Source organism: Populus nigra, chromosome 8 (assembly GCF_951802175.1).
Source record: "Populus nigra chromosome 8, ddPopNigr1.1, whole genome shotgun sequence".
In the NCBI taxonomy this organism is placed as follows: Eukaryota; Viridiplantae; Streptophyta; class Magnoliopsida; order Malpighiales; family Salicaceae; genus Populus; species Populus nigra.
The window spans coordinates 11,848,157-11,860,068 of record NC_084859.1 but is presented as its reverse complement, the minus strand read 5'-3'; the positions used below and the strand labels follow the sequence as shown (position 1 = coordinate 11,860,068).

General features: G+C 35.7%; 2 protein-coding genes across 12 annotated transcripts; one reads left to right on the top strand and one right to left on the bottom strand.

Annotated features, from left to right (window-relative positions):
- Positions 1 to 1,601: 1,601 nt before the first annotated feature.
- On the top strand, positions 1,602 to 7,098 carry LOC133702408 (ferredoxin C 2, chloroplastic). 9 transcript variants are annotated; one of them, XR_009843715.1, is made up of 8 exons: positions 1,603 to 1,929; positions 2,029 to 2,092; positions 2,666 to 2,754; positions 3,713 to 3,781; positions 3,935 to 3,979; positions 5,001 to 5,045; positions 5,709 to 5,786; positions 6,097 to 6,453. XR_009843715.1 is itself a non-coding variant. In XM_062126757.1 (7 exons), the coding sequence occupies exons 1-6, from the start codon at positions 1,669 to 1,671 to the stop codon at positions 5,043 to 5,045; spliced, it is 573 nt and encodes a 190-aa protein (XP_061982741.1). In that variant the 5' UTR covers positions 1,603 to 1,668; the 3' UTR covers positions 6,639 to 7,098. The 9 variants fall into 9 exon arrangements, 5 of the variants coding, with proteins under 5 accessions (XP_061982741.1, XP_061982740.1, XP_061982738.1 ...); XR_009843717.1 differs by lacking the exons at positions 5,709 to 5,786; positions 6,097 to 6,453 and adding an exon at positions 5,394 to 5,679 and having other exon boundaries at positions 1,602 to 1,929; positions 3,913 to 3,979; XR_009843718.1 differs by lacking the exons at positions 5,709 to 5,786; positions 6,097 to 6,453 and adding an exon at positions 5,178 to 5,263 and having other exon boundaries at positions 1,602 to 1,929; positions 3,913 to 3,979.
- Positions 7,099 to 9,051: 1,953 nt separating this feature from the next.
- On the bottom strand, positions 9,052 to 11,677 carry LOC133701077 (protein LOL1). 3 transcript variants are annotated; one of them, XM_062124857.1, is made up of 6 exons: positions 11,420 to 11,677; positions 10,906 to 11,092; positions 10,473 to 10,586; positions 9,963 to 10,076; positions 9,734 to 9,843; positions 9,052 to 9,397 (listed from the first exon to the last, which is right to left on the bottom strand). In XM_062124857.1, exons 2-6 carry the CDS (start codon positions 10,988 to 10,990, stop codon positions 9,359 to 9,361), a joined length of 462 nt encoding a protein of 153 aa, XP_061980841.1. In that variant the 5' UTR covers positions 10,991 to 11,092; positions 11,420 to 11,677; the 3' UTR covers positions 9,052 to 9,358. The 3 variants fall into 3 exon arrangements, with proteins under 3 accessions (XP_061980841.1, XP_061980842.1, XP_061980843.1); XM_062124858.1 differs by lacking the exon at positions 11,420 to 11,677 and adding an exon at positions 11,268 to 11,404; XM_062124859.1 differs by lacking the exon at positions 11,420 to 11,677 and adding an exon at positions 11,328 to 11,380.
- Positions 11,678 to 11,912: the final 235 nt, after the last annotated feature.

Genomic DNA, 11,912 nt, shown 5'->3' with positions numbered 1-11,912 from the left:
CGGTACACTGTAACGGATAAAACACTTGAATATCCAAATAGATGTTTTCCTTTTCTCCTCTCTATTTGAGTTGTTCAAGAAATATAACCTGCTCTTCAACTTTAGCTTTGCAAATGGTCATGCGCTCCTTAGCAACGCTAGCAAGATATCTTGCTGATTTTCTCCTTAGCAGCTTGCATCCTTCTCCTTTTGCGTTCACAACAGAAACACGTTACAGTTTTTGATTTATGTTTTGCTGAAATAGAAACAGCTTTTTTCCGCGCGTGAAGTTCCAGTCTAGAAATGAAAGGAATTGCTAGGACGCCACGGTGATTGCCGAGTGCCGTTCATGCAGCTGCATGCCTGCGAATAAGTGCCAGGTTGAACAAATGCACCCTCCAGGGACGTGGGTTTTTTGCGCTTAACATGAGGGCAAAAGAAAGAAGGAAAACGGCAGCAACAAGGACATTTAGTTTTTTTAATGGCGTGCGACTGTGCATCATAGAGTGAGATCAAACAGCGATCATGAATTGCACAAGAGAGACAAAATTCTTAAGGAGTAGATGAGCGGCAGCTTCAATGATCCGTCCTCCTTTTTTTTTTTTTAGTTTATTGTAGGTGTTCGGGCATGTTTGTGTGCACCTCGACTAATCCCACGAAGCCTGAAGTTAACGACCATGTAAGCCTCCAATTGTCATCATATGAGTAACCATAGGGATCAAACCTGAGATCACAGAAAAAACAAACATCTTGATCTCAAACTCTTATTATTGGACCACCATCTAGATGGTTACCATTCATATTTTTAGTAGATTGTTGTTGAACAAAATATATAATGAAAAAAAAAAAGAGAGTATGACCTAGGTTCGCCTTTAAGCCTTCCAAAATAAAATTACACCTATTTTTTTATATTTGAAAAAAGATTAAAATGGATAAACACAGTGCATTTATAATTTTTTAATTTAAAATATTAATTTAAGACTGAGTGGTGGAAATGTGAAATGTGTTTGAGAATCTATTAGTGAGTATCACTTTGTGTGTGTGTATAAATTCATTCATAAAATGAATGTACGATAGGCACCAATACCATACATGAAATTTTATACATTTTTATATTTATATAAATTTAAAGAAATTTCGTCACACTTATATCATAGTAGAGCGTTTGAAAGTCTACTAATTACTAGTATTAATTATATGAATCGGACATGGATGCCTCGTTTATAAGAAAATCAACTATATTACTTAAATTTGAAAATTCAAGCTAAATCATTTTCAATTTCTTTAAACATACTATTTATATCATTTGTAGGTCTATGACCAACATTTATTATCAATTCAATTTTTTTTATACTAGTAAGTTTTTTCCCTACAACTTATACTGTATTTGTTTTTTTAAATTATAATAAACCTTGTTTCTATATCATATGATGCACCCCTTTTTCTCCTTTCTATTCAAAGCAGCCCATTGGACCCCAATAAAAAGAAAGTTAGTATTCCATAGAACGAGTCAATCCCAGTATTTCTAAAAAAAAAGAAAAACAGATGTGCAAAACAATCAAGTGGTGTGACATCCAACGATTCCCTACAAAGGCAAGTAGCAAATCTCCACCCTTACATAACATAAAATAACCGCCAATAAGAAGAGGAGAGGAGGGGAGAGGAGGGGAGAAACGACGAAAAGAATCCATGGACCTTATCATTTCAAGCCACTCCTGCAACTCGCTCTGCAGGAAACCGGCATTTTACCGGCGAATTTCGTCTCCAAACCCCACGACTCAACACTCCACTTCTCTTAAGTGCCGCGTTGTTAAAACGACATCGGAGCTTCAATCTTCAGTAGGAGTGAGCGATCGAACCGGCAACAGCTACTCTCCCTCGATTCCAACTCACAAGGTCACTGTTCACGACCGGCAACGGGGCGTTGTTCACGAGTTCCTTGTTCCAGAGGTGAATTATTAATTTAGACTCTGTTTGTTGAATTTAATTGACAGTAATTGAGTTGCTTGTATAAATTTTGTTTATTTATTTTTTTAAATCGAAATGCAGGACCAGTACATATTGCACACAGCGGAGTCACAGAACATCACACTTCCATTTGCTTGCAGGCACGGTAATACGGTTCTCAAATGCCACTCTATCAATTTAAATTAAATTAATTTTTTATTTATTTTAAAAGACTCATGGTTAAATAGTATTTGGGAGTTTAGAGGTTTTCGGTCGGATATGGTGCATTGGGTCTTTCATTTTAGCTTATTATGAAAAGGAGTGGGAGTGGGGAGGGAAGACAAGAAAAGGAAACCCAACAAATAATTCCTCTTTCGCTCTCTTTTGTTTATTTGTTAATCTATCAATTCTTCCACCGCTTGAGTAGCTTCCTTTTAATGTATTATGTAACTTATAGCTCACTGCAGTCATAACTTTTTTAGCGCGCATTAAACCCAGAACTTAACTTTATAAGAAAGGAAGTGCTAGTTTTATTAGATCTCTTGCATCTGCGTTATTGACAGTACCAAATCAATAGAAAAAATTACTCCACTGTTCTCTGATAGGCCATTTGATGATAATTTCTGTATGATTTTTTTTTCTTCTGAGAATAAGATTTCCTGAGTATTACTCTGCTGTCTATGGCCCTTTCTATTTTTCTGGTTAGAATTGATCTAGATGAAATGCTATGTACTTGCAGGTTGTTGCACCAGCTGTGCTGTACGTGTTAAATCAGGGCAACTTAGACAGCCAGAAGCTTTAGGGATCTCTGCTGAGTTGAAGTCGAAGGTCTGTGCCCTTTATTTCAGATTTTTTTCTTAATTTTTTTTATCGCAGTGACATAGCTTCTGAATATTACCTATAATTTAGGCTTATGGAGATTGTGCTCTAGGGACCTTGTAGAAGGGGCAGAGTTCTGAAGCTTCACTTTATACCAACTATGCACAGTTGTCTAGAGGCAACAACTTAAATCCTGTTTAGCGGACGAGTTCAGGAAGAAAAATAGACAATGATAATTGAATTGGATATCCCATGCCTCTCAATAAAGCACGACATGGTTTCTTAGAATAAATATAAAACATAACATGGAATTGAAGGTCTAGTTTATTCTTCTTCTTCTTTTCTTTTTTTTTCAGAAGTAAGAGGTGAATGAAGGGCTTATATTTTATTTCATATTTATTAGTATTCAGATATTAGCACCATGATTGAAAGTTCTGTATTTTGTGCTCTTTAGTTTGTAATGGCTTTATGCTGTTAGGACATCTTTGGCAAATCATTTTGGTCAAGCTTGTCTTTTAATGAACTTTTCCATATTTTTCCCTCATGGATGCCAGAGATGTAAGCTTATGTGAAATTAAAAGGATTGCATAACACCCATGGTGATCCTCAATTGCAGAAACAGTAAAATCAAATTTAGTCAATATGAAAGACCTCTAATTTAAGTGTATTTTGAAAAAATCCTTCAGATGTGGAATTTAAAAGTGGTGGTTGCATCCAAGATCTAGCTTTTCTTATGCTTAACATCGCAAATTTTAAATAACATCAGAAAGAAAATTCATTGATGAAAGTAGTTTCTTCTTCTTGGGAAACATTTCTGTTCTTGCTCAACTTTCTCTTGTTGTCTAAGCTAGTATTTCCAAATCAGATAATTTAGCTGGCTGTGTTTGAATTTGCAATTTTGTGATGATAATTTACCATGTTCTTTGAAAATGTATGAATGATAAGTATTTTGACATGCAATCTGCAGGGATATGCACTTCTTTGTGTGGGCTTCCCGTCTTCTGATCTTGAAGTAGAAACACAAGATGAGGATGAGGTGACTTGCAAACTCAATTTTTCACTTTTGAAAAACATCATTTATGTTTATCTGATCCTCACAAGAAATAGAAAAAATAAGACTGCAGTGTCATGAAATTATTCAGGCGTTGAATCTTTGTTTGCTTGTAGCTCTGAAAACTGGCTTGTGCAGGTGTATTGGCTTCAGTTTGGAAGATATTTTGCCCGAGGACCAATTGTAAGTTCCAAATTCTTGAAACATGCTGTGAATGAAGAATTATGGTAACTAGTACACATGTTTCTTGTTTTGTTTCTGTCGACACTGTCTACTATAACATCATACGAGGACATTATAAATAAAAGATAAGAAATTAATGCGGTTCCACTAACTTAATTATGATCAGCACGTACAAATTAGTGAACTGAATCCAGCTAGAAACATAGATAAGAAAAGAAAGAAAAAATCGAGGGAGAAAAGGGAAGACGTACATATGCACATAGTCCAGCTTAATATAGCAGGAGTCATATAAATCTAGCTAGATTTTTATACATTAGAAATAAGCAAGATTTTGAAGACCCCACTTGAAACTAGTTTCAGAATAGCATTAATTTGGAGGCTTGCAAGACCTAGGATCATGCACAGAGAAGAGAGTGCACGGATTAGGTCCAGAAGGTGCCACATGATGATTACCATGTGGAAAATAGTCCTTGTATGCTAGTGGCTTCAAGCCTCGCAACTACTGGATCGGTAATTCCAGCAGTAAAGACCAGGAACAGAAGGATTGCAGATTTTGCTCCAAGAAGGAGAGTTTTCATAATGCACACATTCATGGTTTGATTTTTGGAGAAACAATATGGGTGATTGATTTTTGTAAAAACTTACACAGACTAGGTAATTGGTGAATCATGGGAATGTGGGATTGGTTGATAGATGTAGTTGATGCTTATACACAGAGACCTATAATTAAGCATGAAAAAAAAAGTACGTTAGTATTCTGGAATCAAATCCAAGGAGACAAAATAAGCTAAAATACAAATAATATAACAGTCTAACGGCCTCAGGTCAGTGTGTTATACGGACATGGCACTGTATCATGGTCCATTTTATTAAGACCTAAGTTTAAAGTAAATACATCTATATAAAAGGAAGGCCACTTTTTTTTAAAAAAAAATAAGCGAGAAAAATAAAGGAGACAGGTAAAGACCAAGTTGCATTTTTTGGAGGGGTTATCTTACTCTTAAATGCTTCAATTCCACAGGAAAGGGATGACTATGCGTTGGAGTTGGCCATGGCTGATGAATAGGTAATTTAGTATACTTGATCAAAAGTGAGAATCCATCTAGTCTAGCAAGCGGATTGCTTTTTCCCTTCCTGTAATTTTCATTATGCCCTCCTAAATCTTTTTTAACCATTGTATGCTATATATGGTTTACAGGTTGATTGGATGTTTTTCATGATATATTGAAACTTCAAACGTGATTCATTGCATGAATGAAGTTGTGATGATGCTCTTGACTTGTAGATATGCATTAATTTCCATCTTGTGGTTTTCTAATATTAACACATAAAAATTATATATGAGCTTTGCTGGGAGCCTTATAAGCTGTGGGGCTTTTAGTGCTTGTTATGACTGCTATATTTGAAATTGCAGTTACGGAGAAGAGAGAATTCAGCAGAGATGCTCTCTATTTGGAATGGGTACAATAAAGCCTGTTGGCTCCTATAGTAATATAGATGTATAGGTGAACCTAAAGGCTACAAGCAAAAGGTCCTCATAAAAAGAAAAAAAGAAAAAAGGAAGACTAAGCAGACGTTCATGCATGCTAAAGTTTTGTTATGGTGATAAGAATTAGGAGTCCCCCCAATTGAAAAACAAACAAAAAGCCCGGGTCTCCTAATTGGCTTTTCCCGTATATGAAGACTGCCTATTGACCAAATGAACTTCCTAAAGGTTTCTTTCTTGCAGGCTAAGTTATTTTGGCGATAGAGAACATACCCTTTGCAGTCCTCGCACAACACACCGCCTCTGATTTCTGAATTTAGGGTACGTCTTACTATGATAGTGAAAGGACGTGTAATTCTATAAAGGTCTAAAGTAGTTTGTGTTCTGAAAGTTGAGAAAACAGCTGAAGCTAGAAAAGCAGATTATATAAATAGTTCTAGATTAATAATTCGAGGAACCTACATATATAGGGTGCAATGAAAATGAAGAAGCAGCTCCTGCAAGATAGAACTGATCTTGTTGTCGATCCATTTCCTATATCAATTTATTCTAGCGTCTGTATTAATGGGTTATTATTGAATGTGTTCTCCGTTTTCACCTGTATTAACACACTGATGAGCCCTTTGCACAGGCGTAGGAGCAATATTGACGTTAGGCTCTTTCCAATAAATCCAAGACATGTTGGGCAGATTCCATTTCCATTTACAGAACAATCGTCTAGGCTGTGTATATAGCCGAGGATGACCCTTTAGAATTATTAATCTATCCTAACCAATAGCAAGCTCACCGAACAAAGATCTGGCCAATCTTTATGTGCTTCACATCCGTTGTTGGCCTCTTCAGCTTATTGAAGTTCAAAAGTCTGGGAATCTCCTTTCTTTCTTTTAGTTTCGCTTCAATTGAAACTTTCTGGTCTTTCGTTAACTTGCATATGAATCTAAGCTGAATTGAATTATTTATTTGTTTATATATAAATGCGTTTTATCCAGATCATAGTGACTTGACTTGAAAGATGACCAGAACCGGTCGTATGGCATACAACAACACTACGTTAGCTTGCTGTCAGCATTATTGTCACTGTTTGTTGCACACAGTATAGCATCATAAGCATTGCTATCCATCTTCACGGGCCTGCTTTCTGATAGAAATGTTGATGGGTTTTTGCTTTCTTAGCGAATGACTCCTACGTAACAAGGAACAGAGATTGGATCTATCAGATCACGCTCGATGGACCACCAAAATCAGCCTTTTAGTTTCAACTAGATTCATAGCGTGGCTGGTGGTTCTTGATTTATCTTCTTCCTATAATCTCGAGCGATAGGGATACACATGCAGGACATCTCTGGCTGCGTCTGGCATTGTTTTGAATCTTATCTCGTTTAGATTGGAGTATCTTCGGGCTGAAAGATGACGACAACTGAGTGACCCTAATCAAGGTACTCTGTGGGACTGAAAGGGCGCAGGCTATGATATTTGTGCTCATGGATGTCAAATCAAAACATGATATATCGAGATCTTGAAGTTAACAAACACGTAGATTATAATGATTTTGAGGTTTGTAACACTTTAGGTTAGGTTAGCTACACCTTTCATGTAAGCCTCTCTAGTGTAGCTCTTTTTTAAACTGCATGCATCTCTCAACTCGCACCATCATAATGCAATGCACTCAATTTCATTAAAATCACCTTTTCCCCAGTAATTACCGGAGCCCAAAATGGGTAACTTTCTGAATTAAATTGCAGTTACAAAAGAAAAGCAATTACAGCAAGCCTTATCACTGAACCGGGCTCTAAGGTCTCCTTATTCAAGGCCCCAATAGCGACCCTTGATTTGTGATGGCAGACTTGTGTAGATATGAGAAGTTTAGCGATGAACATCCATGGACAAAATTGGGGTCCATGGACAGCAGTTGGTCTATCACATTCCCGTGAGTGTAGAGACGAATATACCTCTTTTCATATTATTTTTTGATAAATGCATCCCCTGAAAATAGTGGCAGTTTAGGATTCGTTTCAAACGGGTTTTTTAAAAAAAAAACTTGATTTTTTTATTTAAAAATAGTTTTTTTTAATGTTTTTAAATCATTTTAATATCAAAAATAATTTTAAAAAAATACAAAATATATTATTTTAATATACCTTTAAGTTAAAAATACTTAAAAAAACAACATTACCACTCCCTCGAATAAACACAATTTACTTCTAACAGAATGAGAGGGCAGAAATAGTTTCCGCATAATTACACAACCTTCAACTTTGGATCAAACTAAACTTAACTCCTGAATTGTTATTTTTTTAATTTGAATACCTCAAACTATTTTTTTTATTAAAATAAGCTCTTTCATTAATTATTAATTATGACTGCAAATGATAGCCTAAAAACGTATCATAAGAAAATGTGATTTGAAAAGTAAAAAAAAAAAAAAAAAGTAATGTAGAGACTGGAATCTGGATGGAGGGGGCTATTTTAGTTGTATTATTGTTTTTTAGTTTTAATTACTTGTAAAATAGTTTTTAGTCTTTATAAAAAAATCTTAAAATAATTTATTTTAATTTATGATATTTTTATTTATTAAAAATAACCTTATCTTAGAGTGTAGCTTAAAAAAAACCCACGTTAGAAAATAAAAAATTAACTGAAGTATTTGATTGGAATAATAAAAAAAAGTAGTCGATTGACATAAAATAAAAGTTGAAGTACGAATAATGATTTAAGGAAAAACGACACATCATCCAAATAACAGAAAACTTAACGGAAGATGGACAGAAGTACTTAATTGAAATGATTGAACTTGTTCTTGCTGCTCCTTCCTCTGTAAACTTCAGGAAAAACCTGAACTCAGTGCTGTGATTGCACGTTAGACAAGAGAGCTGATATTTCTTCTGTGAATGGTGATATGAGATATGGTCAGATGTGGAAGAGTTTCAATGGCATTTATTATCTTCTAAGCTATTAAAGAAATGAGATATGCCTGTGGTCTGAGCACAAATTTTAGGTTTCAGTATACATGTGCAATCAACAGTGAAGTTGAAGCTGAGATGGGTAAAATCTTGTAAAGGAGTGAGCCACATGGTTTGCCTAAGTGGTGTTGGAATCTTCATTATTTTTCTTTGAAATTCTTGGATCATCTACGAAAGGAACCCAAGGAAGTTGATTGGATGACTCGTACTGTATTGCAGAGGACTAATTACTGTATCCCAGCTGAAGAGAGAACAAGATCCCCATGGTGAAAAAAAGAAGAAGAGGAAGATGGGTGAGTTCAAACCACGAGGAAAACGTTTCTGGTAGGGAGTTGATTGAAGACATGACCATTTTTCATTTTTGTTGCTCGAGAAAGAATTCTGAAGATAGAAACTCTTCCTTGAAGGGGAGGTGTGGTCACCGATTAAGTTATAAATACTTCTTAAAATATCTCTTTGGTACCCTATGTGATCTCTAATCCAAGCAAGAAGTTATCTGGTCTAGGAAAATGACCTTGTAGAAACTGTTTGCATTGAGACCATTTTTTCAGAGAATTCCAAAGCAGAGATAGAGTATGTGAAATGAATCTTTCCGGTGCACCTGATGCTACTTGTGCAGTCACATATTGTTAAAGTAGAAGAAAATAAAGTTCATCTTATCCCAGGATTTCCAAATGCACTCAGAGTCAGAGTCTAAAGTCTTTCCATAGAATCTTAACACTTCACACACATTCGTTCATTCATTCAAAACTGCTTATTCATATTAAGTAGGTAGGTCACGCAAACGGGAGATAAAACATTACTCTATACTTGTGGCTGGAGGGATTTTCCTCTGCTTCACCAGGAGATGCTATCGTCGGAGGAGATATTGTAATATGCAAAAACATACTTGTAGAATCTGTAATGACCAACTTAGTACAGCTGTGTAACTATTCAGGCAATGAACTTCTCTTCAGTGGCGCTTGTTGAGACCTGCATCATCCAACAAACAAAGGAAAAAAATCAACAGAAAGATGTAGAGGTTTTGAGTGTTCATCAGAAGAAAAAAGACCCTTGATTACTTAAATATTGGTATTAACTTCTCTTTAAGATCATTATATCTACAGATGTAATTTCATGTTCTAATTAGCCTCTACGCGCGGGGTGCTTTAAGGTTTTTGTTGGCTTGAGGTCTTGAGCACCTATGAATGCCATCTATAACTTAGCCTTCAACTGCTATTTCAGGAATGGACCCTGTCAATTACTTTAGGGGCTTCTGAACTAACAAAATATATTAAAAAAAAAAGAGGAAAAAAGTTATATACTGACCCCAATAGGTGTCACAAAATTGCAAACAGCACATTTCACAGACCGTGCTCCATATTGGTACATCAGCAGCATCCTGCAGTTCCCGCAATTGACATGTGCCACTTGATTTGCTGTCATATTATGGATGTGATGTTTATTTCCCAGCTTAATCTTAAGCAAAAAGTCTTTCGGCAGGTAATACATTACATACTAGAGTGGTTGAAAAGCAATAGGTTCTCAAGTTCCTTACCCTCCAAGGCTAGATTGACTGTGTGACAACAAGAACACTGCACACTGGTTGCTCCACGGATGTACATGAGTAAGGTGTGGCAACCTCCACAAACCAACTGGGCCATTTCCGTGCCTAATTCATATATTGTTGAACAGACAAATTACTATGTTCAGATATTTCTCTGGATGTCATAAACAATTTATATCTGAAATTGTTGTTTTTGCATCGCAGGAGTTCATCGAATGGTGACTGCATCTGTTGAACATTTCCATAACATAATAGCAAAGGGCCAAGGGCTGATGGGAGGGGAAAAAATTATATTTCTGGTTTAAGTTATAACAACGATGGAAAAGATAAATGTCTTGACTATTTCTCATGTATCAAGGAAGATGATAGAAAATTGGATCCTATTGCTATTGATGGATATGAAACAAGAGAACTCTTTAGTCTAAACTGGATTTAACAGATTCAGTTTTTGATTAATAAATATATGAAGATTGTTTAGTCAAATGATAGATTTACTCGTACCAGGAGGTGGCACGGCTGTGACTGCATTGCAAACAGCACAGCATACAGAGGTTGCTCCAACTGGATAGAGTAACAGGTTTCGACATCCAGAACACACAAGCTGGCTCTGTGCACCTGAAAATCATCATCAAATTAAAATATTTACAGAGCTAGCACCTGATAACGAGAAATTTAAATTATAGATTGCATTTGCAGTATCAAGTAATTAATAACAGCAGAGAATCTGTACTCGTGCTGAATCACATGATGCATAGTTTTATTCAAAGAAAAAGAAAAGAAAGACTAGCATCAAAAAGTAGATGCAAGATTCCAAGGGCTCTTGGCCATTCCCTTTAATTCCTCGTCTTCTTTTTCTTTGAGATTGGAACGCAAAGGAAATCCAAAATAGTTTTGACTTTTGAAGCTAAAACAAGTGCGCAAGAAACTAACATACCATTGGCTGCTGAAGGAGGAGGAGGAGGAGGGGTAGCAGCATATGGGGCTGGAGGTGTTGGATAAGGTGCAAGAGGAACTGGCATTGCAATATCTCACAAAAGTTGTAGCTTTCTTTTCCAATTTCCAACAAACTTACAGAGTCTTTAACACACAAATCACAGCCCTTTCTCCCATTTCAGCAATGCCTGGAAACAAGGACAGCACATGAAAACAAAGATGTACAATCAGTGCTAATGTTATAGCATTACAGATGGATGTACGAGTAGCTTGTGCAGAACACAAGGAAGTTGCAAATCTAAATTGTAGCACTATTTAGCCTTGGCAAAGGGAAACAGTATCAGAGAAAAGGTAATTAAATACATGATTATTAACAGAAATGACCAGCACCCAGTTGCCTAAAATTATGCCTGGAAACCATACAAGAATGTTTGCTGGATATCATTTAGAGAAACAAACAAGCCTGGAGAGATTAAGAAACAAAGAAATCCAGTTCAAGTGTGGCAAGCACGCACCTTTAACGACTTGCAGACGCAGTTGAGTGAGGAGGGGGAGGGAGAGAGAATAAAAGGGACAATTTAACTAAGTTGGTTTATTAGATTGTCTATCCACACTACTACAATTTAACTATGAAACTATGACAAAGTTGTAATCAACATTATAGAATAAATGTGAGAGCTTGATTTTGGATTAGAGGAGCGAAAGTGAGTCATCCTACAACCGATCCTAGTAATTAGATTAACTTGATTTTTCGATGTTTAAAGCATAAATACAAGGACCATATTAGTAAAATTAATAGATGAAGTACTGCATTAAGAAAACTTAGAAAATAGAGGGAGTTTTGAACTGGTTAATCCGCCTTCTTTTGTTTTTGTGTGTATATAAAACTCAGCGGCTTTTAAACGCTGCTGTTCGAGAAAGAAATTCAACCTACTTTTTATTAAAATTATATATATATAAAAATTATTTTTAATTATTTTAATGTACTAATATTAAAAATATTTTTTA